Raw genomic sequence first — 25,465 nt, forward strand, 5'->3', positions numbered from 1 at the left:
TTTAAGATTCTCTCTTTGTCTTGAACCTTTTGCATTTTGATGATGATGTGTCTTGGTGTGGGCCTCTTTAGGTTCATATTGTTTGGGACTCTCTGTGCTTCCTGGACTTGTATGTCTGTTTCCTTCACCAAGTTAGGGAAGTTTTCTGCCATTATTGTTTCAAACAGGTTTTCGATTTCTTGTTCTCTCTGTTCTCCTTCTGGCACCCCCTAGATGCAAATGTTGGCACGCTTGAAGTTGTCCCAGAGGCTCCTTACACTATTGTCATTTTTTTGGATTCTTTTTTCTTTTTGCTGTTCTTTGGGTGTTTTTTGCTTTCTTGTATTTCAAATCGATGGTTTGCTTTTTGGTTTTACCTACTCTACTATTGAATCTGTGTAAATTATTCTTTATTTCAGTTAGTGCATCCTTCATTTCTGACTGCTCCTTTTTTATGCTTTTAAGGCCCTCACTAAGTTCGCTGAGGTTCTCACTAAGTTCATTGAGCATCCTTATAAGCAGTATTTTTAACTCAGCATCTGTTAGGTTGCTTATCTCCATTTCACTTAGTTCTTTTCTTGGGGTTTTGTTCTGTTCTTTAATTTGGGACCTGTTTCTTTGTCTCCTCATACTGGCTGCCTTCCTGTGTTTGTTTCTATGTATTACTTAACGAGAGGTATGGCGCTAGCTGAGACCAGATGCTGCTTGTTTGAAAGAATTTAGGAAAACCTGAAGCAGGATCCAAGACAGGCCAATCCTATGGTTAAGCAAGTGGCAACAGCTTGGGTGGGCCTGAAAGTTGGGTGGGCCTGAAAGTGGGGTGGGGCGGGGTGGGGCCTCAGGGAATCACCAAGGCAGGGTAACAGTGTGAGCCAGGTTGCTGGAGTCCCAGATATGAAGGCTGTCTGCCGCCCCAGGGAAGGGCTTGCCAAAGGAACAAAGGCCTCTGACAGCATGACTGTCCAGGAGAAAGCCCCCTGTCCAGCCCTCGCTCCAGTGCCAAACAGCTCAGTTCTTCCCTGTATGTCTCTGGTGCCCCTCGAACTGCCTCCCCTCCAAGCTTAGAGGAAGTGAGTCTGATAAGTCTGTGCACCGGCCCTTTAAGGAGCTGCCTGGAGCTCTAGCCGCCTCAGTCTCCCAGAGCCTCAGTTCCTGCTGGTTTTGTAGCCAGCAGTTATGAGGACTTCTCTTCCTGGCACTGGAATCCTGAGCGGGGCGCCTGGTGTGTGATGGGAACCCCTCACTCCTCAGGGAGGACCTTCCCAGCCGAGGTGTACTCCTGATTTTTATCCACCACACTTGGGCGTGGGACCAGCCCATCCGCCTCCGCCCCTCCTACCAGTCTTGATGTGGCTGCTGCTTTAATTCCGTAGTTGTAGGACTTCCATTCAGCTTGATTTCAGGCGGTTTTGAATGATGTTTGTTCTGTAGTTTAGTTGTAACTTTAACATGGTTGTGGGAGGACGCGATACCGCATTTACCTACGCCGCCATCGTGACTGGAAGTCTCTTCTTTATTGATTTTAGAGAGAGAAACACGATGAGAGAGAACATTGGTTGGCCGCCTCCTGCATGCCCTCCACTGGGGATTGGGCCCACAACCTGGGCGTGTGCCCTGACCGGGAATTGAATTGGTGACCTCTTGGTGCATGGGTCAATGCTCAACTACTGAGCCACACTGGCGGGGCATGACTGTATTCTTTTATCACTGGAGTTTTACCCCAGTCCTTGTAGTTTCGTCCTACCTATTGGAGGACCCTGAGAATTTATGTGTGCCCTTAGGGCAGGAAAAGGGTGTGTGTCTGTATTTTAATAGCCAAATACTTAAAGGGGTGGGACATTCTTTTCATCATGTCCCCTTGGAGATTTCAGTAGGCCTCATACTCCCCCACTTAATAAATTTAACAGATTCCTGATATTTTAAGAGAGAATCATTAGGAAACCTTTGCCAGTCCCCAGGAGTCTGAGTACTACAGTAATGAGCTATTATGTACAGACTGTGACATGCAGAAAAACCCATGACTGGTCCAGGTAGGCTCCCTCTCCAGCCAAGTAATTCACTTCTATAGAAATTCTGATAATTCCAGAGTTTTGCCTCAACCAAATTTTATATTATTAAATGTTGTGAAATGTTAAAATCACTTATGATAAAGATAAACTTGTGATTTCCATTTTTGATGGTTCACATAAGCAGTAAAAACCCAGGAAACAGCACTGATATGCATATATTTATTCTAAATAAATTATGTACATTATAAGATTTACATAAAAATAGATGTTTTTAAAGGATGAAACTAATAAAATAAAGTTCTAATATTTTATTCCTGCATCCCAGTGGATTGTCTTAAAGCTGCTGTTTTAATAGATATTCAACCTACAGATGCCAAAAGTTTTTGTCATTAACGTTCCTTTCAGTTACACAAAAGTGTCTTTTCAACAAAGTTATGTGAGTTCTGGTGACTCAGAGACCCCTCTAGGGAGAGCTTACTTTCCCATATGGCTCTGCTTTCTGTTTCCTTGTTTTTAGAAAATAGGAAGGAAGGATTTGTCCCTTTTTGTGATGTATTTCTAGATTATTGATTTTTGTTGATATTCAAGTTAAAACAAAATATATTTTTAAAAATCAACTCAGTTTTTACACTTTTTTTGTTCTAAGGCTGCTTTTGTTTTTAAGGTCATGGGCCATTTTCTCATATGTTTGATGGAAGATTTATTCCACTTGCTCGCCGAGATGTGAAATGGAAGGTATGTATTCATATATTCAGTAATCAGTAAAATAAAGACTACTTAATCATCTTTATATATGTATTTTTTCATATATGTTTTTATTTGATTCTCACAGCCTATAAGGGAGGAATGATTATCTCCAGTTTTATAAGTATAAAGGAAATTGAAATGCACAGAGGTGTATTGATACACCAAAAATCACAAAGCTGTTAAATGGTAGAGCCAGCACTAGAAAACCTGGTTTTCTAGGTACTAATTTAATGCTCTTTCTAATTCATCATAGCACTGTAAAATAAAAAAATAGCCCTGGCCGGTTTGGCTCAGCAGTTAGAGCATTGGCCTGCAGACCAGAGAGACCTGGATTCGGTTTCTGCTAGGGGCCCGTACCTCACTTGCAGATTGTCCTGGGCCCCAGTTGGGGTTGTATAGGTGGCAACCGGTTGGTGTGTCTCTTTCACGTTGATATTTCTCTCTCTCTTTTCCTCCCTCTCTCCCTCCTGCACTATCTGAATATAAATGGAAAAGTGTCCTCGGATGAGGATTAAATAAATAAATAAATAAATAAAAGGCCAACTTTTATTCATTTGAATCAAAAGGTTTTGATTCATTTTGTATGACCATGAGTAAGTGATTATAGCCAAATTTTGTCATATATTAGAGAGAGAGGGAGAGAGAGCGAAACACCGATTTATTGTTCCACTTATTTATTATACATTCGTTGGTTGATTCTTGTATGTACCTTGGCCAGGGATCAAACCCACAACCTTGGTGTATTGGAATGCCACTGTAACCAACTGAGCTACCAGGGCTAGTCATATATATTAAATGAATTATTTTATAATTAGGGATTTGCAGATGGCTGGCCCATATTTTTCAAATCCATTTTTGAGAAATAAACTTAATTTTGAGAAGTACAGTTAGATTGACTCTCACTTTTGGTCACATTGTATTTCTGGCCAGTTTGGCTCAGCGGTTAGAGTGTGGGCCTGTGGACCAATGAGTCGCGGGCTTGATTCTGGTCAAGGGTATGTACCTCTGTTGCATACCCCTGGTTTGGGTCGTGTGGGAGGCAGCCACTCGATGTGTCCCTTTCATGTTGATGTTTCTCTCTCTCTCTTCCTCTCTCCCTCCCACTCTATCTGAACAAAAATGGAAAAGTGTCCTCTGGTGAGGATAAAAAAAACATTGATTCTACAGAGAGAGAGGAAGGAAGAGGGAGAGAGAGAGGGAGGGAGAGAGAGGGAAACATTGATTTGTTGTTCCACTCATTCATGCACTCATTTGTCAATTCTTTTATGTGTCCTGACTGGAGATTGAACCTGCAGCCTTGGTGTTTTAGGATGATGCTCCAGCCAAACTGAGCAACCCAGCCAGTGACATACCTTACTGTTTTATTGAGTATCTTTGGTTCTTTGCTTTTTTTTTTTTTTACCTCTTTTTTAAATTGAAGTATAATTAACATACAATATTATATTAGTTTCAGGTCTATAACATAATGATTTGATGTTTATATACATTATAAAGATCATCACAAAAAGTATAGTTACCATGTGTCATCACACAAGGTTAATGCAATATTATTGACTGTATTCCCTGACATTAATTTTAAAACTGAAAGTTTGTGCCTCTTGATTTCCTCTACCTATTTCACCCACCCACCCCCACTCCTCCTCTCCTCTGGCAAACATCTAGCTGCTCTATCTATGAGTTTGGTTTTGTTTTGTTTATTAGAGTCCACATATAAGGAAATCATATGGTATTTGTCTTTCTGTGTCTGACTTATTTCATTTAGCATAATACTCTCAAGATCTATTATGTCATCACAAATGGCAAGATTTCATTCGTTTTTATGGCTGCGTAATATTCTGTTGTGTGTATAAAACATATATTTATCCATTCATCTATTGATGGGCACGTTGGTTGCTCCCACATTTTGGCTTTTGTCTATAATGCTGCAATGAAATTAGGGGTGCATATATCTTTTCAAATTAGTGTTTTTGTTTTCAGTGGATAAATATACAGAAGTGAAATTGCTGGATCATATAGTATTTCCTTTCGTTTTATTCATTTTTTTAAAATTATTTTTTCTTTATTGGTTTTTTAGAGAGAGAAAAGGAAAGGGAGAGAGAGATAGAAACATCGATGAGAGAGAACATCGAGCCCTGGCCAGTTTGGCTCAGCGGTTGGAGCGTCAGCCTGCCGTCTGGAGAGACCTGAGTTCGGTTCCTGCTAAGGGCACATACCTTGGTTGCAGTTTGTCCCCGGCCCTGGTTGGGTCATGCGGGTGGCAACCACTTAATATGTCCCTTTCACGTTGATGTTTCTCTCTCTCTGTCTCCCTCCCACTCTATCTGAACAAAAAATGGAAAAATGTCCTTGGGTGAGGGAAAAAATAAATAAATAAATAAATAAATAAATAAATAAATAAATAAATAAATAAATGGAGAGAGAACATCAATTGGCCGCCTCCCCTGCATGCCCCCCACTGGGGATTGGGCCCACAACCTGGGCATGTTTCCTGACCGGGAATCAAACTGGCGACCTCTTGGTGCATGGATCGATGCTCAACCACTGAGCCACACTGGCCGGACTATTCATTTATTTATTTATTTACTTACTTATTTAGAGAAACATTGATTTATTGTTCCACTTAGTTATGCATTCATTAGTTGATTCTTGTATGTGTCCTGACCTGGGATTGAACCTGCAACCTTGGTATATTGGGATGATTCTTTAACCAACTGAGCTACCCAGCCAGGGCTGGTATTTCTTTCTTTTTCTTTTTTTTTATCCTCACCCGAGGACATTTTTCCATTTTTTGTTCAGATAGAGCGGGAGGGAGAGAGAGAGAGAGAGAAACATCGATGTGAAGGGACACATCGAGTGGCTGCCACCCGCACGACCAACCAGGGCCGGGGACAAACTGCAACCGAGGTACATGCCCTTAGCGGGAACCGAACCCGGGCTTCTCTGTACCGCAGGCCGACGCTCCAACCGCTGAGCCAAACCAGCCAGGGCTCTTCTTTTTTTAAATATATTTTTGATTTTTTTTTAGAGAGAGAGGATGGGAGAGAGATAGAAACATCAATGTGAGGGGAAACATCAATTGGCTGCCTCCTGCACACCCCCTATCTGGGCATGTGCCCTGACCAGGAATTGAACAGGAACCTCTCAGTCCATGGGACGACACTCTATTCACTGAGCTACACTGGCTGGGCTCCATAAAGTTTTGATACATCCTTTATTATATTTACTCCTACATTGCTTATAATTTTAGTTGTTATTGTATGTGCTGTCTTTGTAGAACTTAAATTTTCTGTACATATAAATTATTTTCTGAAACATTTGAAAGTAAGTTCTAGACATACCCCTTCATTCCTAAATACCTCAGTGGGTATTTCCTAAACACAAGAACATTCTCTTACATAACCATTACCCCCCTCTCCCAGTAAAATGATCAAAATCAGGCTATTAATATTGATGCACTACTATTATCTAACCTAGACTTTCTTTCAAATTTTACCAATTGTCCATATAGAAAAAGAGCAAAAAAAAAACACCTTTTTTCACAACCCACACATACATTGCACTTACTTGCCATTCTCTTTAGTTTCTTTTGGCCTGCAGTAATTCTTTAGTCCTCATTTTTCATAACATTGCTATTTTATTAAGAGTACAAGTAAGTTATTTTGTGAAATATTCCTCCATTTGAGTTTGTCTGATGTTTCTCCACAGTGTGAGACTATACATTTGTGGCAGAATGCCATGTTGTGTCCTTAGTGTATCACATCAGAGGCACATAAAATCTACCTAACCATTGCTGGTAATACTAACTTTGATCACTTGAGTAAGGTAATGTCTGCTGAATTTTTCCATTATAAAGTTGCTGTTTATTTCCTTTATATGTTCCTAATATGTTATCTTGATTCAATTTTAAAAATATAATTGTAGGACCATTCGCGTTTTTGTTTTTATCATAGGTCAGTTTTTGTAAGACCTATGATGGGACAGATGTCTTTACAATGATTATGAATGAGTGAACAGAAATAGTTGAGTAAAATGAGGCCAATTTGAGATTCCCACCAAGATCTTGATTTCAGATCTCGAAAACAAAGATCTCAGAGGGACTGAGTTAAGAGATGGAAAAAATATAAATACATATATAAATTAAAATACATTATACATATTTTATAATGAGTATATATGCAGTATTTTTTAAAAAATTGTTGTTTTCTTTATTGATTTCAGAGAAAGAGGAAGAGATAGGGAGAGAGAGAGAGAACATCAATTGGCTGCCTCCTGCGTGCCCCCCACTGGGGATTTGGCCCACCACCTGGGCATGTGCCCTGACCTCTTGGTGCATGGGTCGATGCTCCAGCACTGAGCCACACTGGCTGGGCTATATGTAGTATTTTATATGGAAGTCCAAAACACTTAAGTTTTGTTTCTTTTTAAGCTTCACCCAAGGATATGTTTTCATTCATTTTTTTTTTTTTATCCTCACCCGAGGACATTTTTCCATTTTTTGTTCAGGTAGAGTGGGAGGGAGAGAGAGAGAGAGAAACATCGACATGAAAGGGACACATCGAGTGGCTGCCACCCGCACCACCAACCAGGGCCGGGGACAAACTGCAACCGAGGCATGCACCCTTAGCAGGAACTGAACCTGGGTCTCTGGACCGCAGGCTGATGCTCTAACCGCTGAACCAAACTGGCCAGGGCTCTTTTAATTCATTTTTAAAATTTTTTTAGAGAGGCCCTGGCCGGTTTGGCTCAGCAATTGGAGCGTCGACCTGCGGACCAGAGTCCCGGATTTGGTTCCCGCTAGGGGCACGTACCAAAAAAATAAATAAATAAATTGTAGTAAAGTATACAACATTAAAAATAAATAAATAAATAAATAAATTTTTTTTAGAGAGGAAGGGAGAAGAGGAGAAAGAGAAACTATTGGTTGTCTCCCATACGCACCCCAAACGGGGATCTAACCCAAAACATGGATATGTGCCCTTACTGGACCAGAACCCGAGACCTTTAGGTGTATGGGAGGAGGTTCCAACCAACTGAGCCGCACCTCCCAGGGCTAAAAAAAAAACCCACAAATACGCAGTGACTCCATTTGACCACTAGATGGGAGTGCTAGCAAAACTTGTAACTTTGGGATTCAAGGCTGATTAAATAATAGAACTGAATTTTATAGCAATCTTCATTAAAATGGGATTCCACCTGTATGACCTGGTAATATTCTCTGTACTGTACTGTACTGTAAATGATTATATCTGATTAAATATATTGATGAAATAATGATGAACATAATTTATTAAAAGTTTATAGACCTGTAAAATATAGGAAAATGAATAGGTTTTTAAAATATCTGCAAGAGTCTAGTTGGAAACTAGATAATAAACATGCAGTACAATCTTAACATGCAGATAATCTGGGATCCCTAATGGACTAGTCTATAACAGACCATATTCTGCTGACTTTTCCTAGCATGAACAGGGCTCAGTTGATATGTTTGAGCACCTCGTCAATTCTAATGATCTCAAACCTGTCATGGAATACTATGGTCTCATCCCTGAAGAAGATATTTGCTTTATCAAGGAACAAATTGCAGGACCACCGGACTCACCAATAAAAAATGAATCGGTAAGTTTGTGTAAAACTTAATTTGAAGTGACTCATGCTTTTCAACTAGTCTTTTTAAAATGCCTTCAGAGCTATTTGAAGAGGAACACTTGGCTATTTTATGTATTTTTGTTAATTTTTTTTCCTTTATTGATTTTAGAAGAGAGGGAGAGGGAGAGAGAGAGAGAGAAACATCGATGAGAGAGAACATCGACTGGCTGCCTCCTGCATGCCCCCCCCACACACACTGGGGATTAGACCTACAGCCTGGGCATGTGCCCTGACCAGGAATCAAACCGGTGACCTCTTAGTGCATGGGTCGATGCTCAACCACTGAGCCACACCGGCCTGGCTGTATGCAATATTTTATATAGAAGACTAAAGTAACTTTGTTTGGAAAATGTAAATGTGTGTTTTGTTTATCCATTAAAACTAACATATTTCAAATATTTAAATATATGAAGACCTAGAAAAAAGTTGAATTAGTTCAGAGCAAAATCTGTTTTGTTTCCTTTTTGATCTTTTTATTATTAAAAAAGAAGTTGAAAAATAATTTTTCTCTGAGGTTTTTAAGTTTTATATATATGTATATATATTTGTAAATTAAAGAGATGGATTTTGTAGCAAATATCCTATTTTCAAAAAGATGGAGCTCCAAAAAGTCTTTGAATGGTGCCTATAATTTAGGGTAGGGTAGGTGTGTAGCTACTTTGAAAGACAGTATTATTTTCTAGTAAGGAACATTCTTACTAGTTCATAATTGGATCTTATATTTTTAAAAACTTTTAAACCAAGAAAACAGAGCTGTTGTGGGAAGCATAATAGAGTTAGGATCCTTCCAATGGCACTAAATACCAAAAAGGTTTGATATTAACAGGATATCATATATCTTATCATTTCTTTTCCCTTTTCCACTAATTTGGGAATTAAGTGGAAAGAACCTTCTAAATTATTTCATAATCTCATTCAAGTATCTGTTTATAATTTTCATATTAATACGATTGCTTTGCTTTGCTCATAAATAGATTTGGTTCTTAACCTAAAACTTTTCATGGGTTTTCTTGTCTTCTAGTGGCCATATAAAGGCCGTCCTAAAGAGAAAAACTTCCTTTATGAAATAGTGGCCAATAAAAGAAATGGCATTGATGTGGACAAATGGGATTATTTTGCCAGGTATGCATTGAACACTTTAGAAAAGTTGGCTAAAATCTTTGTGTACTTTAAATATATATAATTTTTATTGAAACAAACAAATAAATACAATAAAAATAAAATGTTTGTGTACATTTAGTATTATTAAGATTTAAGGTACAGTTAGTTACCTTATTGAAAAATTTTATCTTTGCTTTGGAATCTTTCTAGGGACTGCCATCATCTTGGAATTCAAAATAGTTTTGATTATAAACGCTTTATTAAGTTTGCCCGTGTCTGTGAAGTAGGAGATAGGACGCATATTTGTATTAGAAATCAGGTAAGCTATGTCAGAGGAACAACAAGGCAGGTATAGTTCCTTGTTTGAAATCTAACAATAACCATTCAATAATTTGGAAAAGTCAGTACCTGGTAAATTGTTTATCTCTTTATTACATACTGAGCATTTTTAATATCTTTTTTTTTTCTTTTTTTATCCTCATCCGAGGACATTTTTGCATTTATCTTCAGATAGAGTGGGAGGAAGAGAGAGAGAGAAACATCGATGCGAGAGAAACACATCGACTGGTTGCCACCTACACGACCCCAGCCAGGGCTGGGGACAAACCGAAACTGAGGTACGTGCCCTTAGCAGGAACTGAACCCAGGACTCTCTGGTCCGTGGGTCAATGCTCTAACCGTTGAGCCAAACCAGCCTGGGCTCATTTTTAAATATCTTAAGGCTCTTTCAATTGTACTGTGTTGCCAAATGTCTTTACAATAGACATTTATTGAGTGTTGTACTAGGTACTGTTTTAAGTGTTTTGGATGAATTAACTTAATCCTCACAACCCTATGAGATAGATATAATTATTATACTACTTAATAGATGAGCAGATCGAAGTACAGAAAAGATATATACTTAATAAATGGTACAACTAGAATTTTAACCCAGATAATCTGGCTCAAATCTCATCCTTAATCACTATGTTAGTGTTTCGTATAGTTAAAATACAAAAATCATTAGATCTCTACTAATTAGAGTTGTGTAACTGAAGAGTAGTATACTATTGTGTTATAAAAGTCTTTCTTTTAAGAATGAAGGCTATAAGAATAATAATACCTAATTTCTAGAGTTATCGGGAAGATTAAAAAATATATGTACGCTGCCTAATTCAGAACCTGCCATGGAGCTAAAACACACAATAGATTTTGGTTTACTATGAATGCAAGTTGCAAAACAATGAATAGTTTTACTTGTCTGCCTTGCCGTTTACAAAGTAGTCCCTGGGCATAGCCTTCGTGTCTACAACCATCCCTTTTCCTTGTTTATATACTTGTCTACTAATAGGGGTAACACAATGTGATCCTACATTAATATTTACTCCATGTTTTCCTGCAGGAGATTTGGAATCTGTATGACATGTTCCATACACGCAACTCTTTACACCGTAGAGCTTATCAACACAAAGTTGGCAACATCATTGATATGATGTAAGAAATTTGATTTTTATTTTCCTCTAAAAATTTCTATGATGCTTTGCTCTAGAGCAGAGGTTCTCAACCTGTGGGTCGCAACCCCTTTGGGGGTTGAACGACCCTTTCACAGGGGTCGCCCAAGACCATCGGAAAACACATATTTCTGATGGCGATTCATAACAGTAGCAAAATTACAGTTATGAAGTAGCAACAAAAATAATTTTATGGTTGGGAATCACCACAACATGAGGAACTGTATTAAAGGGTCGCAGCATTAGGAAGGTTGAGAACCACTGCTCTAGAGTATCATACATGGATCAAGTTGAGATTTCTAAACAAATTTAAGTGACTTTAAATGAATAAATATATAAATTTTTTTTATTGGTTTTACAGAGAGAGGAAGGGAGAGGGAGAGAGAGAGAGATAGATACACCAATGAGAGAGAACATTGATTGGCCACCTCCTACATGCCCTGCACTGGGGATTTGACCACAGCCTGGTTATGTGCGCTGACCAGAAATTGAACTGGCGACCTCTCTGTGCCACACTGGCCGGGCAACCCTGTCAATTTTTTATCAAAATTAGTAGCAAATAGTAAAACCAATAGGAATTTCACCTCTTCTCCCTGATCCATTGCAGAAAAGTACAGCCTAGTCGCTAGGGATTAAAAGACTCCATGAGGAATTATCAAAAGTTGGGTGTGAGTCCAGCTAACACCATGTCTCTAAAATGCCCTTAAATTGATTTATTATAAGCCTTTTATGTTCATGTTTATGTTAAGGAAATTGATTTTCTTTTTCTATTTTTTTCCCCATCTTTTGTCATGAGCAGACTAGTTAATACATTGACCTATTTGTATGGTTGTTACTTTGGTGTAGATTTTTGTTTGTTTGTTTTTTTATGGGAACTTGTTTTTGTTTTATTTTTTTCCCAATATGTTTTTATTGACTTTTTAGAGAGAGAGGAAGGGAGAGAGAGATAGAAACATCTGTGTAAAAGAGAAACAACCATTAGCTGCCTCCTGCACACTCCCTACTGAGGATCAATCCCACAACCTGGGCATGTGCCCTGACTGAGAATTGAACTGGGACCTCTGTCCATAGGACGATGCTCAATCCACTGAGCCACACCAACTGGGCTGTAGTTGTTTATATTAGTTTTTTTTTTAATACTTTAAAATTTATTATATTATATTTTATTTATTGATTGATTTAAGAGAGAGAGGAAGGGAAATGGAGAGAGAGAGAAACATTTATTGATTGCCCCAAATGAGGATTCAACCCACAACCTGGATATGTGCCCTGACCCAGGAATCAAACCTGCAACCCCTTGGTACATAGGACGACACTCCAACCAACTGAGCCACACAGGCCAGGTATTAGTTGGTTTTTAATTTGGAGAGTCAAAGAAATCAAGGTTCGAAGCCTGGTACTGCTTCTTCCTAACTTGGTAAAATAAAAATTTACTGACCCTAGCTGGTTTGGCTCAGCAGTTAGAGCGTCGGCCTGCAGACCAGAGAAACCTGGGTTGGTTTCGCTAGGGCATGTACCTCAGTTGCAGTTTGTCCTTGGCTCCAGTTGGGGTCGTGTGGGTGACAACCACTCGATGTGTCTCTCTCACATTGATGTGTCTCTCTCTTCCTCCTGCTCTATCTGAAGAAGATAAATGCAAAAATGTCCTCAGGTGAGGATAAAAAGATAATAATAATAATAAAAAATTTACTTAATTTCTGCATCTGTAAAATTTAAGGCTGATTACATGTATCTATGTTACTGTTAGAAAGATTAAATAAGACAATGAATCTAAAGCCCAGCCATAATGCCTGGAACACAGTCAACATAGCAGCCTACAAATCACCATGAACTTATTTAGTGTGATCGAGTAACAGGTGTCTTTAGAACATTGTGTCTCAAGATTTTATTTCCCTAAAGTAGAAAGATTTTCTTAACTTTAAGCCAGGCCTGAAGTACATATTTATATTTTCTCATAAACACAAATTTTTATTAAATGATCTTTAGGATTACCGATGCTTTCCTCAAAGCAGACCCCTACATAGAGCTTACAGGTGCTGAAGGAAAAAAATACCACCTTTCTACAGCAATTAATGACATGGAAGCCTTCACTAAGCTAACAGGTAAGAACTAAAAGGTAACATAGAGGGTCCATCTTAGATAAAGTATAAGCTGTCCCTGGATTGCAGGTGGGTTATTTTTCAAACATTTCAGTACATTTAGCTTCCCAAGGGACTCTATACTTTTGGATTTGAGTTTTATCTCTGCTTTGTACTAACAAGATAACCTTGATAAAGTTATTTAACTTAGCCTTGGCCAGTTTGGCTCAGCGGTTAGAGCGTCAGCCTGCAGTCCAGAGAGACCTGGGTTCGGTTCTCACTAGGGGCATGTGCCTTGGTTGCAGTTTGTCAGCAACCCCTTTCACGTTGATCCCTCTCTCTCTCTCTCTCCCTCTCTCTCCCTCTCTCCCTCCCTCTCCCTCCCTCTCTCTCCCTCCCTCTCTCTCCCTCCCACTACATCTGAACAAAATAGGGAAAAATGTCCTTGAGTGAGGATTAAAAAAAAAAGTTACTTAATTTCTCTGAACCATACTTTCCTCATCTATAAAATAGGAGTAATGATACCTAACATATACTTTTGTTGTGATGCTTTAACGAGGCATAGTACCTAGTATACTACATGGCACATAAGTACTCAGTGTTTATACTTATTTAACATAAAATGTAGCTGTTCTAATAATATTAGACTAATACCAAAAACCTGATTCACCCTTTAACATTATTTTTGTTACAAAACACAGTATGCCAAGAACATTTCTGCACACTTCAGCAGAAACAAAATCTACAGCTTAGGGTGGGAAGGAAGAGAGGTAAAGGTGTCACAGCTGGTTTTTGAACGTGAGAAAGTTTAGACTGAAAAATTAAGATTAGTAAAGCAAAAGAAGCAGACCAAAAAGTATATACCAGCCAGAGCTCCAAGTTGCAAGTCATGAAACCAACTATTTAACTAAAAATAAAATAAGATAACAATCACATAGCTTATAGAATCAATGGGATGGCCAGGACTTCTGAAGATGAATAAAAACAACAAGCTGAGCAGCCTAAGACACACAGGCAAGATCACCCTACATTAGCTTCTGTTTGGGGTACTCCTGCTGCCCCATCACCGTTAGATTCTGTCTGCAGCACACTGCCAAAGTGAAACCTAAACCAGTTTCTTTCAAACTGTCTTTGAAGAATCAACATTCTTCATTTCCAACCCCTCACAGATTGATACTTTTGTAAAAATACGATAAAAACGAATTACTGGGAAAATGAAATGGCCAGGGGTAAGGGGGCATACAAAAATACAAGCCCAAATTTTTATTACTGAATTTGACAGATTTACCATTTCAATAAATATAATCAAAAGAAACAGAACAGAAAAAAGTTTTCATTCTAAAAACTGTTAATCTTTAAAAATATATATGTAGGCAATTCATATAGAGTTCCTTTTAGACTTGTAACTTCTTAACCATTTTCCAATCATAACTAAACCAAATATTAGAAGTGAAATAGTGATTCCTCATAATAAATGTATTGTTAAACTGAGAACACTGTGTATATCAATATTTAAGGTTCATAATGTAACAAGTGAGTTTGCTTCTTGATTGTTAATTAATCTAGCTTGGATTGATGACACAGTTTCTCACAGGGAATGATATATATCTAAATTGTTTTTGTGTTTTGTTTTAATAACATCATAGTTTATGATCTTCCTTTGTTATGTTGATAGGAACAGAAGAAGAGATTATAAAATTATCTGAGCAAGCTGGAGATATTTATTTTTAACTTGTGTTCATAATGAAGCAGGCAGTGCTTTTATTTATTTATTTTCTTTATTGATTTTAGAGAGAGAGGGAGGGAGAGAGAAAAAAACATCGATGAAAAAGAATATTGATTGGCTGCTTCCTTCATGCCCCCCACTGAGGATTTGGCCCACAACCTGGGCTGGGCTCTGACCAGGAATCAAACCAGCGACCTCTTGGTACATAGGTCGATGCTCAACCACTGAGCCACACCAGCCGGGCGCAATGCTTTGTTTTAAAAAGGCATCTTCAGTCTTCATCAGAAGCCATCATCAATTCTAACAATTTTTCCTTTAACATTTTATTATATTTAAACTATCTTTTGGTGAAACGAAGTGAATTCTGGATTTTACAGATTTTTAGGTTATCTGACAATCCACAAAATATCATACATTTTAATGTGGTCTCACTATGCACAACTATACATAGCTTTTGCTCACTTGAAGGTTCTGGTTTTTACCCTGTTCAGTGAGATGAGTCCACTGATCATACACGTGGATACTGTAGCAATGTCAAAAGTCCCAGACAGAAGATTAGATGACATTTTGTGCTTTATCTGCCAGAATGTGGGAGAATAAACATATGGCCTTTCCAGCTTTCATCATTTGAGACAGGGATAATCTCATTTTTCATATTTTTTTCTGGCAGTCATATAATCCATATTGTCCTTAACTTTGTGACCTTGAAGAAATAGGGCCATGGAAGCCTTCATTACCTTTTCTGCTTTTCCAAAAGGCAACTCACCATCTCTTTATTTTAAAATCTCTACTTCTCATTTTTAAATTTTTTAGAATGTTTTTCCACATTTTATTGGGAAATGTTGAAAACATACAGCAATGTTGAAAGAATTTTACAGTGCATACATGTATACACACCTAAATCTAGCATTTACTGAACTTGCTTTATCTAGCACTTATCATTACTCTATCCATCTATTAAACTATCTTAATTTTGATGCATTTTAAAGTAAATTGCAGATATCAGTACACTTTAATCCTTCAGCATGCAGATTAATTAAAGTTTAGTAATTATGGATTTTTTCTATTGATGTAAAATTTACATGCAATTTGTATTAATATACAAATCTTAAGTGTACATTTGCTCGAGTTTGACAAATGCAGGAATGTTTCAGCTTATCTGGATGTGGCTATCTTAGGCATTGCAAATGTTATGACCACTGTCTTAGGTAACCATTTTCTTACCTTGGTTTTTATACGTTAATATACCTAAGCAATAGGTGGACCCTGCCCCTTCCCTCCCTTCTCCTGAATGCTCCCCACCCCCAAATCTCTTAATTAAACTGGAATCATAGACTGTTGAATTTAAAAGGACCTTAGACATCATCTACTTAAAACTTCTTAAATTTGGAGACTGAGGCCAAATGAGGGAAAGGTATTATTTACCTAATAAATAGCAAAGTGAAAGTTAAACCAAGTCTTCTGACTCCCAAGTTGAATTTTGTTTACACTATTTTAGAGTGATATTTTGCCATGAAATTTAATAGACAAACAGTTTCCTTTACATAACTCTTTTCTGAAAACATGTATGTGGAACAAATATAACTCTTATACATGGCTGATGGAAATGAAAATGGTACAGCCACTTTGAAGGGAAAATACATTTATAATAGAGAAAGCTGGAGATTATTGCCTTAAACAATGGCTGAAACACAACATGACCAGTAACGTTAACCAAGCTCTTATGTAACCCCTGACGTAATGCATTGAGCCAGGCACATCCCTAATACAGTGTTCTTGACAACAGTGTTTAACCTGAATCTAATCATGAAGAAATAATTGGACAAATTCAAAGTTCAGGACATTTTACAGAATGATTGCCTGAACTTTTCTAAAATGTCCACATCGTGAAAAATAAGAAGCCAAGGGAATTATTATAGTTGTAGATTAAAGGAGACTAAGACACATAGCAATTAATGTTATCCATGATACTGTTTGGTTTCTCTTCCCAGCAACAAAAATCTATAAATTACATTGTTGGGACAATTGAGCAAACTTGAATATATACTGTATGTTTGATATTTACATATCACTGTTAAATTTTTTGACTTGATGTGGTTATGTAGGCAAATGTTCTTGTTCTTCAGAGATTGCATGCTGAAGTGTTTGGGAGTGAAAAGTCTTGATGTCTGTAATTTTCAGATGTTTCCACAAAAACTTGTGTGTGCACAGACACATATGGAGAAAGTGTGCATATATGGAAAAAAAGTTAACAGTTGTTGAATTTAGGGGAAGGTTATTTTATTTTGAAATTTTAAAATAAAAAGTTGGAGGAAAAAGAAGCGACCTTTTACTATCATCATGGAATGGAACTTTTTTTGTTGTTAATCCTCACCCAAGAATATTTTTCCATTTATCTTCAGATAGAGTGGAAGGGAGAGAGAGACAGACAGACAGACATCAAGACATTGATGTGAGAGAGACACATCGATTGGTTGCATCCCACATGATCCCAACCAGGGCTGGAGACCAAACTACAACTGAGGTACATGCCCTTGACCAGAATCAAACCTGAGACTCTCTGGTCCGCGGGCTGATACTCTAACTGTGGAACCAAACTGGCCAGGGCTCCATTGATTTTTTTTGAGAGAGTAGAAGGGGGGAAAGAGAAGCATGTGAGAGACATCACACATTGACCAGTTGCCTCCTGCATGACCCCGACCGGGGCCAGGGACCGAACCTGCAACCCAGATGTGTGCCCTTGAGAAGAATGGAACACACAACCCTTTGGTCTGCAGGCCAGCGCTTTTAACTGCTGGATGGTTTAACTGCCAAACCATCCAGGGCTAGACTAGAACGTGAAAAAAAAATTAAAGAAATTTACATCACTTAGTTTTAACAATTACCAACATACACCAGTTAGCTTTATCCCTTCACTCCCATCAAACACTGGACCACTTTTAAGCAGATCTCAGACATAATTTTGTAATTCCTTAAGTATCATTTTTTTAAACAAAGAATAACAATAAATTAATATACCCCTGTGTACCCATAATCCAGCCTCAAATCATCAACTCCAGCGCAGTCTTGTTTCATATCTACCCTTCCCCACTCACTAGATGACCTTGAAGACGACTGGAATGTTTTTACAAAGGTTTTTTCACTTCAGTCTTAAGAAAATTTTTTTCACATTGTTATAATTATAGTGTGCCTACCCTTGTACACTGCTTGCAATCACTTTAGAGGTACAGCAAAGTGTGAGTCTTTTTTAAATCTTGTTTTTTTCCCTTTAATATAACTGAAATTTCATCAAATTGGCAGATAATATTTTTCTGGAGATTTTATACTCTACTGATCCCAAATTGGATGCTGCACGAGAGATTTTAAAAAAAATTGAACGCCGTAATCTATACAAGTTTGTAGGTGAGACCCAGCCAGACAAACAAAGAATTAACAAGGTAAGTTGAGTTGTCAAGCATCTTCTTATTAGTGAAAGGTCCTCTGTCTTCCATGAGGAAAAACCATTAACCTGTCACAATACCATGATTCTGTTCTAAGCCCTTTACATTTATTCTCATTTAATCTCATTTACATCAATATAGTGTTGTTAGGTCTGTCCTGTAGATGAAGAAACTGAGGCTTGGGAAGAGAGGAAATAACTTGTCTATGGAAGCACAGGTAGTGAGTCAGGATTCAAAACCAAGTCTAATTTACTTTCTCATCCTGCAAGAGCGTCATTGGAACTCTAAGGTCCTGCTACCACTTAACTTCTTTCACAGTTTATCAGTTTCTTCCAGATGGCACATGCCTGTCTTATTTAGTTTATATATCTATTTTCCTCTCCTGCTATTTGAAGATGTTTTTCTTCGCCAGAAAGCGAGTACCACGAGCCATACTGATAATCACACTCTGCTTTTAATACTTAATTGAGTTCCTCTTGTTTTACTAATAGGTTAATGCCACATTTTTTAAAATGTCAAAATCCTGTTATGAAAATTACTCTATTGTGATTTGATTAAAGGATGGTATAGGCACATTTCTCATGTTTCCTGCATGATCCAAATTAGTAGATAATTAGACATAAAGAGTCCTTGCATAGCACCTTTGTAATACACTGTTTTCTGTTAGTTTAGTTAGAGATGGGGACATTATGACTGAAAGAAGGAAAGTATAGAGCTGTGGTGTCCAGTTCACTAGCCACTGGTCACATGGGGCTAAAGTGCCATTTTCAGAGGGAGAAACTTCATGGCATAAACACTTAGTGGTGAAGAACTGGAGTTCTAACATGGGGTGTCTTGTCTTTTCCAGGAAGACTGTAAACAGTTTCCAAATGAGGTTGCCAATGCCAAACCTAATGAGGTGTTTCTAGAAGCTGAACTGAAGCCTGAGGATTTCATAGTGGATGTAAGTAGTTCACCTGATAATATACTAAGTAAAGAATTGTTTTAAAGAATAAAGCCCCCCACCCTCATTGAACACAGGGACAGTTGTTCCAGTCAGGTCTTTGCAAACTGTGCGTAACCTCAAGCAAACAGCTAAGGGACCTGTAGGTGGCATTGATCTTGGTACCACCTACTCTTATGTGGGTGTCTTTCAGCACAGAAAAGTAGAAATAATTGCCAACAATCAGGGATACCGAATCACCCCAAGTTACGTCAACTTTATTGATACCAATTGATTGGTGATGCTACAAAGAATCAAGTTGCAATGAATCCTACCAACACTGTTTTTGATGCCAAGTGCTTGATTGGATGTAGCTTTGATGAGGCTGTAGTCCAATCTGATATGAAGCATTAGTCCTTCATGGTGGTGAATGATGCTGGCAGGCCCATGGTCCAAGTAGAATACAAGGGAGAGACAAAAGGTTTCTATCCAGAAGAGGTGTCATCTATGGTTTTGATAAAGATGAAGGAAATTGCAGAAGCCTACCTTGGGAAGACTGTTACCAATGCTGTTGTCATAGTACCTGTTTACTTCAATGACTCTCAGTATCGGGCTACCAAAGATGCTGAAACTACTGCTGGTCAATGTACTTAGAATCATCAGTGAGCCAACTGCCACTTTCTTGCGTACGGATTAGACAAAAAGGTTGGAGCTAGAAGAAATGTGCTGATCTTTGGTTTGGGCGGTGGCACTTTTGATGTGTCAGTTCTCACAATTGAAAATGGAATTTTTGAGCTCAAATCTACAGCTGGGGACTCCCACTTAGGTGGAGAAGACTTTGACAAATGAATGGTCAGCCATTATATTGCAGAGTTCAATTGCAAGCATAAGAAGGATATCAGCCCTGGCTGGTTTGGCTCAGCGGTTAGAACATCAGCCCACAGACCAGAGAGGCCTGGGTTCAGTTCCCACTAAGGGCACGTACCTCGGTTGTGGTTGGCCTCTGGCCCCGGTTGGGGTCGTGTGGATGGCAACCACTCTATGTGTCTCTCTCACGTCAACATTTCTGTCTCTCTCTCTCTTCCTCCCACTCTATCTGAAGATAAATGCAAAAATGTCCTTGGGTGAGGATAAAAAAAAAGATATCAGTGAGAACAAGAGGGTTGTCTGTCACCTTCATCCTGCTTGTGAATGTGCTGAGCGTACTCTCTCTTCTAACACTCAGGCCAGTATTGAGATTGATTTGCTCTATAAAGGAATCAACTTCACAGACTTCTATCACCCATGCCCAGTTTAAAGAATTGAATGCTGACCTTTTCCATGGCACCCTGGACCCTGTAGAGGAAGCCCTTTGGGATGCCAAGCTTGACAAGTCTCAGATCCGTGATACTGTCCTGGTGGGTGGTTCTGCCTCTGTCCCTAAGATTCAGGAACTCCTACAGGACTTCTTCAGTGGAAAAGAGTTGAATAAGCGCATCAATCCTGATGAGGTTGTTGCTTATGGTGCAGCTGTCCAGGCAGACATCCTCTTGAGACAAATAAGATAATGTTAAAGATTTGCTGCCATTGGATGTCACTCCTCTGTCCCTTGGCGATGAGACTGCTGGTGGAGTCGTGACTGTCCTCATCAAGCGCAAAACTACCGTTTCTACCAAGCGGACACAGACCTTCACTACCTACTCTGAGAACCAGCCTGGTGTGCTCATTCCGGTTTATGAAGGTGAGCGTGCCATGACCAAGGATAATAACCAGCTTGGTAAGTTGGAATTCACAGGCATACCTCCTGCACCTCATTAGGTTCCTCAGATTGAAGTCACTTTTTTAAAAATGTTTTTTTCTTTATTGACTTTAGAGAGAGAGGAAGGGAGAGGGAGACAGAGATAGAAACATCGATGAGAGAGAACATCGATTGGCCGCCTCCTGCATGCCCCCCACTGGGGATTGGGCCCACAACCTGGGCGTGTGCCCTGACTAGGAATTGAACCGGCGACCTCTTGGTGCATGGGTCAACGCTCAACCATTGAGCCACACCAGCTGGGCTGAAGTCACTTTTGATATTGATGTCAATGGATAGGAGTACAGGAAGAGAGAAAAATATTACTATTACTAACGACAAGGGCCGTCTGAGCAATGAAGACATTGAGCGCATGGTTCAGGAAGCTGAGAAGTACAAAGCTGAAGATGAGAAGCAGGGTTCCAAAGTGTCTTCCAAGAATTCACTTGAATCCTATTCATTCAACATAAAAGCAACTGTTGAAGATGAAGAACTTCAAGGCAAGATCAATAATGAGGACAAACAGAAGATTCTTAACAAGTGTAATGAAATCATCACCTGGCTTGATAAGAACAAGACTGCAGAGTCTGAACATTAGCAGAAAGAGTTGGAAAAAGTCTGCAACCCCATCATGACCAAGCTATGCCATAGTGCAGGAGGCATACCAGGAGAAATGCCTATGGTAGAGCCCTTTGTCTGGTGGTGCCTCCTCTGGGCCCACCATTAAAGAGAGTATGTATCCTGAGTGGGAATCGAACCAGTGACCTTTCATTGCATGGGACCATGCTCAACCTACTCAGCCACACCAGCCAGGGCTAGCCTCGGCCTCTTGACTGACTAGCTCTTTAACTTGGTTGCAGCCTGGCTGTCCCCTGAGAACCTGGTTTCTCTGCAGTTCATTCAGGGAAAACACGTTCCTCAGGGTCAGGAGACCTTCCTGTTCATCAGTCCTGGTATTCCCTAATACCTACCACTTCAAGGCCCTATGCAAGATCCCTGTTCCTCTGAGACTGACATCCTCAAACCATCTACTGCCCTCTTGTTGAAGATTTTGGCATGTTATAGAGTCTTCTTATCTACTCCAATTCCTGCCATTATCCTTAGTAACTTCATAGTCCATATGGCCAACCAACTCTGATCTCTTCATCCTCATCCTCAGTGATGTCATCCACTCCACCTCAGCCAGTACTCTCAAGCATATTACACTCTGAACCTTATCAACATTCGAAAATACCCTCCTTCTAAAAATCACTTAATTTCAGCATTCCTTCTGTCTGCAAACCCCTTTCATGTATGCTTGTTCCTAGCTCATCAGTACCTCCAGTTTATTGTCTCCTTACTTCCAGCTTGTCAATGACCTTCTGTCTTGATTTCTCCTCCAGTCTAACTCAGACTCTGTGATCCATGAATTCAGTCATTTTCTGCTGTTACCCTCAACTCTTGCCTGTCTTTGAATCTACCTAGCATAAGGCTAATTGACAGTTCATGGTCACCAGCCTTAGCTAGGCCCTCTGAAGTTTCTGGCAGGCTTAGTGCAGTTCTCCAGTCTCCACAGTGGCTTTCAAACCATCTTCATTCCTTTCAGACCTCCAACACTGCTCCTCAGTCCCAACCGTATGTGCACCCTCATTGACTAACCCCATCATGGCTCTTACTTCAGAGATAAAATACAGACTCTTAGGTAGGAACTCCCTCATCCTATACACCAAATAAGCAAACCTGCCTCCATCTGCAGCTGTGTTCAGCCTTCCCTCTGGTACAGTGGGGAAATGATTCTCTTCTTATCAAAAGTAATCCTTCTACTTGTGATCTAGACCAGGATTATCCAATAGAACTTTTGATGATGGAAAGGTTCTATGTCTCTGCTGTCCATTTTGGTAGTCACTAGCCACACGTGCCTGTTGAGCATTTGAAATGTGGCTACTGCAACTGAAGAACTAAATTTTTTATTGTATTTGGTGTTAATTCTTTGAAATTTAAAAAGCCATGTGTGGCTAGCAGCTTACCACATTGGGCAGTACAGCCATAGGGCCATTTGTCTCAGCACTTCTGTGGAACCTTATGGAATCAGTTCTGTCCTCTTTCTGGCCTTCCCATCAGCAGTTAGACTTTCATCTTAAGAAAATAACAAGTACCACACTCTAGTTGTTTCCTCTTACCTTTCCCATGTACCGTATTTCTCTTGCATATTCTTTATTATTATTAAAAAAATTTTTTTAAGTCTTGATGTGGCTTTTTAAAAAATATTCTTAGTTATAGGACTTCTGTTTAACTAGACTTCAGGTGGTTGTCAATGGCAGTTGTTCTGTAGTTTAGTTGTAATTTTGAAGGGGTTGTGGGAGGAGGTGAATATAGTTTATCTATTCCACCATCTTGACTATAAGCCTGCCTGACTCCTTAACAGCCAAACTTATAAAGAGTTATCTTCTCTTTTTAATTTCTTTTTTTTTCTTTAATGCTTTTTTTTATTTTTATTTTTTTATTGATTTTAGAGAGAGAGGAAGGGAGAAGGAGAGAGAGATGGAAACATCTATGAGAGAGAACGTCGATTAGCCGCCTCCTGCATGCCTCTTACTGAAGATTTGGCCCACAACCTGGGCATGTGCCTTGACAAGGAATCGAACTGGCAACCTCTTGGTGCATGGGTCAGTGCTCAACCACTGAGCCACACCAGCTGGGCTCTTTTCATTTCTTACTTACTCGGGAACCTTTTTTCTGTCTCCATCACTATATTAAAATTACTCTCATCAAGATCACCAATGACTTTAATTAAAAAAACTTTTTTTTTCCCGTTATTGATTTTAGAGAAAGAGGAAGGGAGAGGGAGATAGAAACATAAATGAGAGAGAACATCAATTGGCTGCCTCCTGCATGCCCCCCACTGGGGATTTGAACCAGCAACCTCTTGGTGCATGGGTTGATGCTCAACCACTGAGCCACAAGGGCCAGGCAACTTCAGTGTTACTAAATCCAGGAGACAGTTTCAGTCCTCTCTGCCCTGGAGCTGTTTCTTCTGCCTGGAACTCTTTTCTTTTCTACCTAGGCCTAGTTAATTCCAGTTGGCTTAGTTATTCACTAGTCATTCCTCGGTTACAGACGTTCATGGCTCCATTTGCTTTGTAGCTCTTATAACAAATGAAATTAGATAATTACTTTGATCATCATTTGTTGAACCTCAGTCTAAATCACGTGGTCTGTGGAGGGCTGGGATCATATCAAGTTTCCTTATTGTATCTCTAGTACCTGCCACAGTGTCTATCACATACTAGGCACTGACTTTATACCCTACTTACATTGAAAGCACAAATCCCCTACCCCCATCCAGATTTCAAGACCAAATCCCTATGGGTCATGTACCATTTTTATTCCACTTTGAGCCAACTTACCAGTGCTTTTCCGAACCTTCAGAGAGCTCTGCTCCATTTCATGTGATGCCCCTACAATCCTGAATTCAATTCTCATTGTTATTAAATATGTAAGTGATCATTTGTTTCTTGCTTTTATTGAGGTTATCAACATGGATTATGGAATGGAAGACAAGAATCCTGTTGATAATGTTTGCTTCTATTGTAAGGCTGATGTCAACAAGACCATCAAGATTAGTAAAGATCAGGTAACTACTTAGGTTAAAAAAAAACCACTCTAGTGGTATTTGGCAAATCTTTATAGTAAATTTGCATTTGACATGCAGGCTAGGTCTTAAAGTCAATTTATACAGTAAAATAAAAATGGGATAAGTTTACCTTTAAAATTAAAGGTGTACCTGATTTTACATAAACTAGGCTATCTTAACAGCCAGTTTTTCCTGTTTGCTGAACCTAGATAAAAGCACTATTTTTAATTTAAAGGCTAGGTTATAAATCTGCTGGTAAGAGAGTGTTGTGTGATTGAAGTCATACAGGTTAAATGTGCTTATTTGCCTATCTTTTCTATGAGAGTCTGTAGTCTACATACAATTATATAATACAAACCTTTAGCCTTTTATTAATTGACATATAAATTGTAGGGCTTTTTTTTTAAATATGACAACTACTGTGAGTTCTTTTTTTGGGTTATAGTTAGGATAAAATAGCAAAGCAACGTGGTGCTTTTAATATAACATCAAGCACGGAGCTTAGGAACAGCTGCTCTCTCTTCAGTGTGTGAAATCAAGGTGACAGTGAAATCTTTTCTTCTTTAAAAAGGCTTCACAGATTTTGCCAAAGAAATTTGAAGAGCAGCTAATTCGAGTATATTGTAAGAAGACGGATAAAAAGAGTTTCACTGCTGCACAACAACATTTTGTTAATTGGTGCCTAATCAAAAATTTCACCAAGCCACAGGTGGGTTGCTTATTGTTCATTACTTTTGCACAGTTTTTTATATTTAAGAAAAGACCAAAAGAAATCCTTATGTCCCTGAGAAAAGTTCTCATTTGAATTATGGTCATTTGGTTTTGATTTTGAAAAAAAAAAAAAAAAAGGTTTTGCACTTTAAGCTTTTCTTTTAAAATGTCTGAATCTATGTCAACCAGGTTTTTTTTTTCTATACCAGTTGTGAGTGGGAACTCTGTC

At 38.8% G+C, this 25,465-nt stretch overlaps 1 protein-coding gene and 1 pseudogene across 3 annotated transcripts in view; both read left to right on the forward strand.

Moving 5' to 3' along the window:
* SAMHD1 (SAM and HD domain containing deoxynucleoside triphosphate triphosphohydrolase 1) overlaps positions 1-25,465 on the forward strand; it is a 55,227-nt gene that overhangs the window by 23,724 nt on the left and 6,038 nt on the right. For all 3 annotated transcript variants that reach the window (XM_036245001.1, XM_036245003.1, XM_036245004.1), the window contains exons 6-15: positions 2,653-2,723; positions 8,196-8,351; positions 9,403-9,503; positions 9,693-9,801; positions 10,864-10,955; positions 12,959-13,074; positions 18,077-18,213; positions 19,064-19,159; positions 24,421-24,525; positions 25,097-25,234. In XM_036245001.1, the coding sequence (XP_036100894.1) occupies positions 2,653-2,723; positions 8,196-8,351; positions 9,403-9,503; positions 9,693-9,801; positions 10,864-10,955; positions 12,959-13,074; positions 18,077-18,213; positions 19,064-19,159; positions 24,421-24,525; positions 25,097-25,234 (1,121 nt within the window). The remainder of the gene's footprint in view (positions 1-2,652; positions 2,724-8,195; positions 8,352-9,402; positions 9,504-9,692; positions 9,802-10,863; positions 10,956-12,958; positions 13,075-18,076; positions 18,214-19,063; positions 19,160-24,420; positions 24,526-25,096; positions 25,235-25,465) is intronic.
* Positions 19,448-22,337, forward strand: LOC118618628 (annotated as a pseudogene).

Source organism: Molossus molossus, unplaced genomic scaffold, assembly GCF_014108415.1.
Source record: "Molossus molossus isolate mMolMol1 unplaced genomic scaffold, mMolMol1.p scaffold_m16_p_6, whole genome shotgun sequence".
Classification (NCBI taxonomy): Eukaryota; Metazoa; Chordata; class Mammalia; order Chiroptera; family Molossidae; genus Molossus; species Molossus molossus.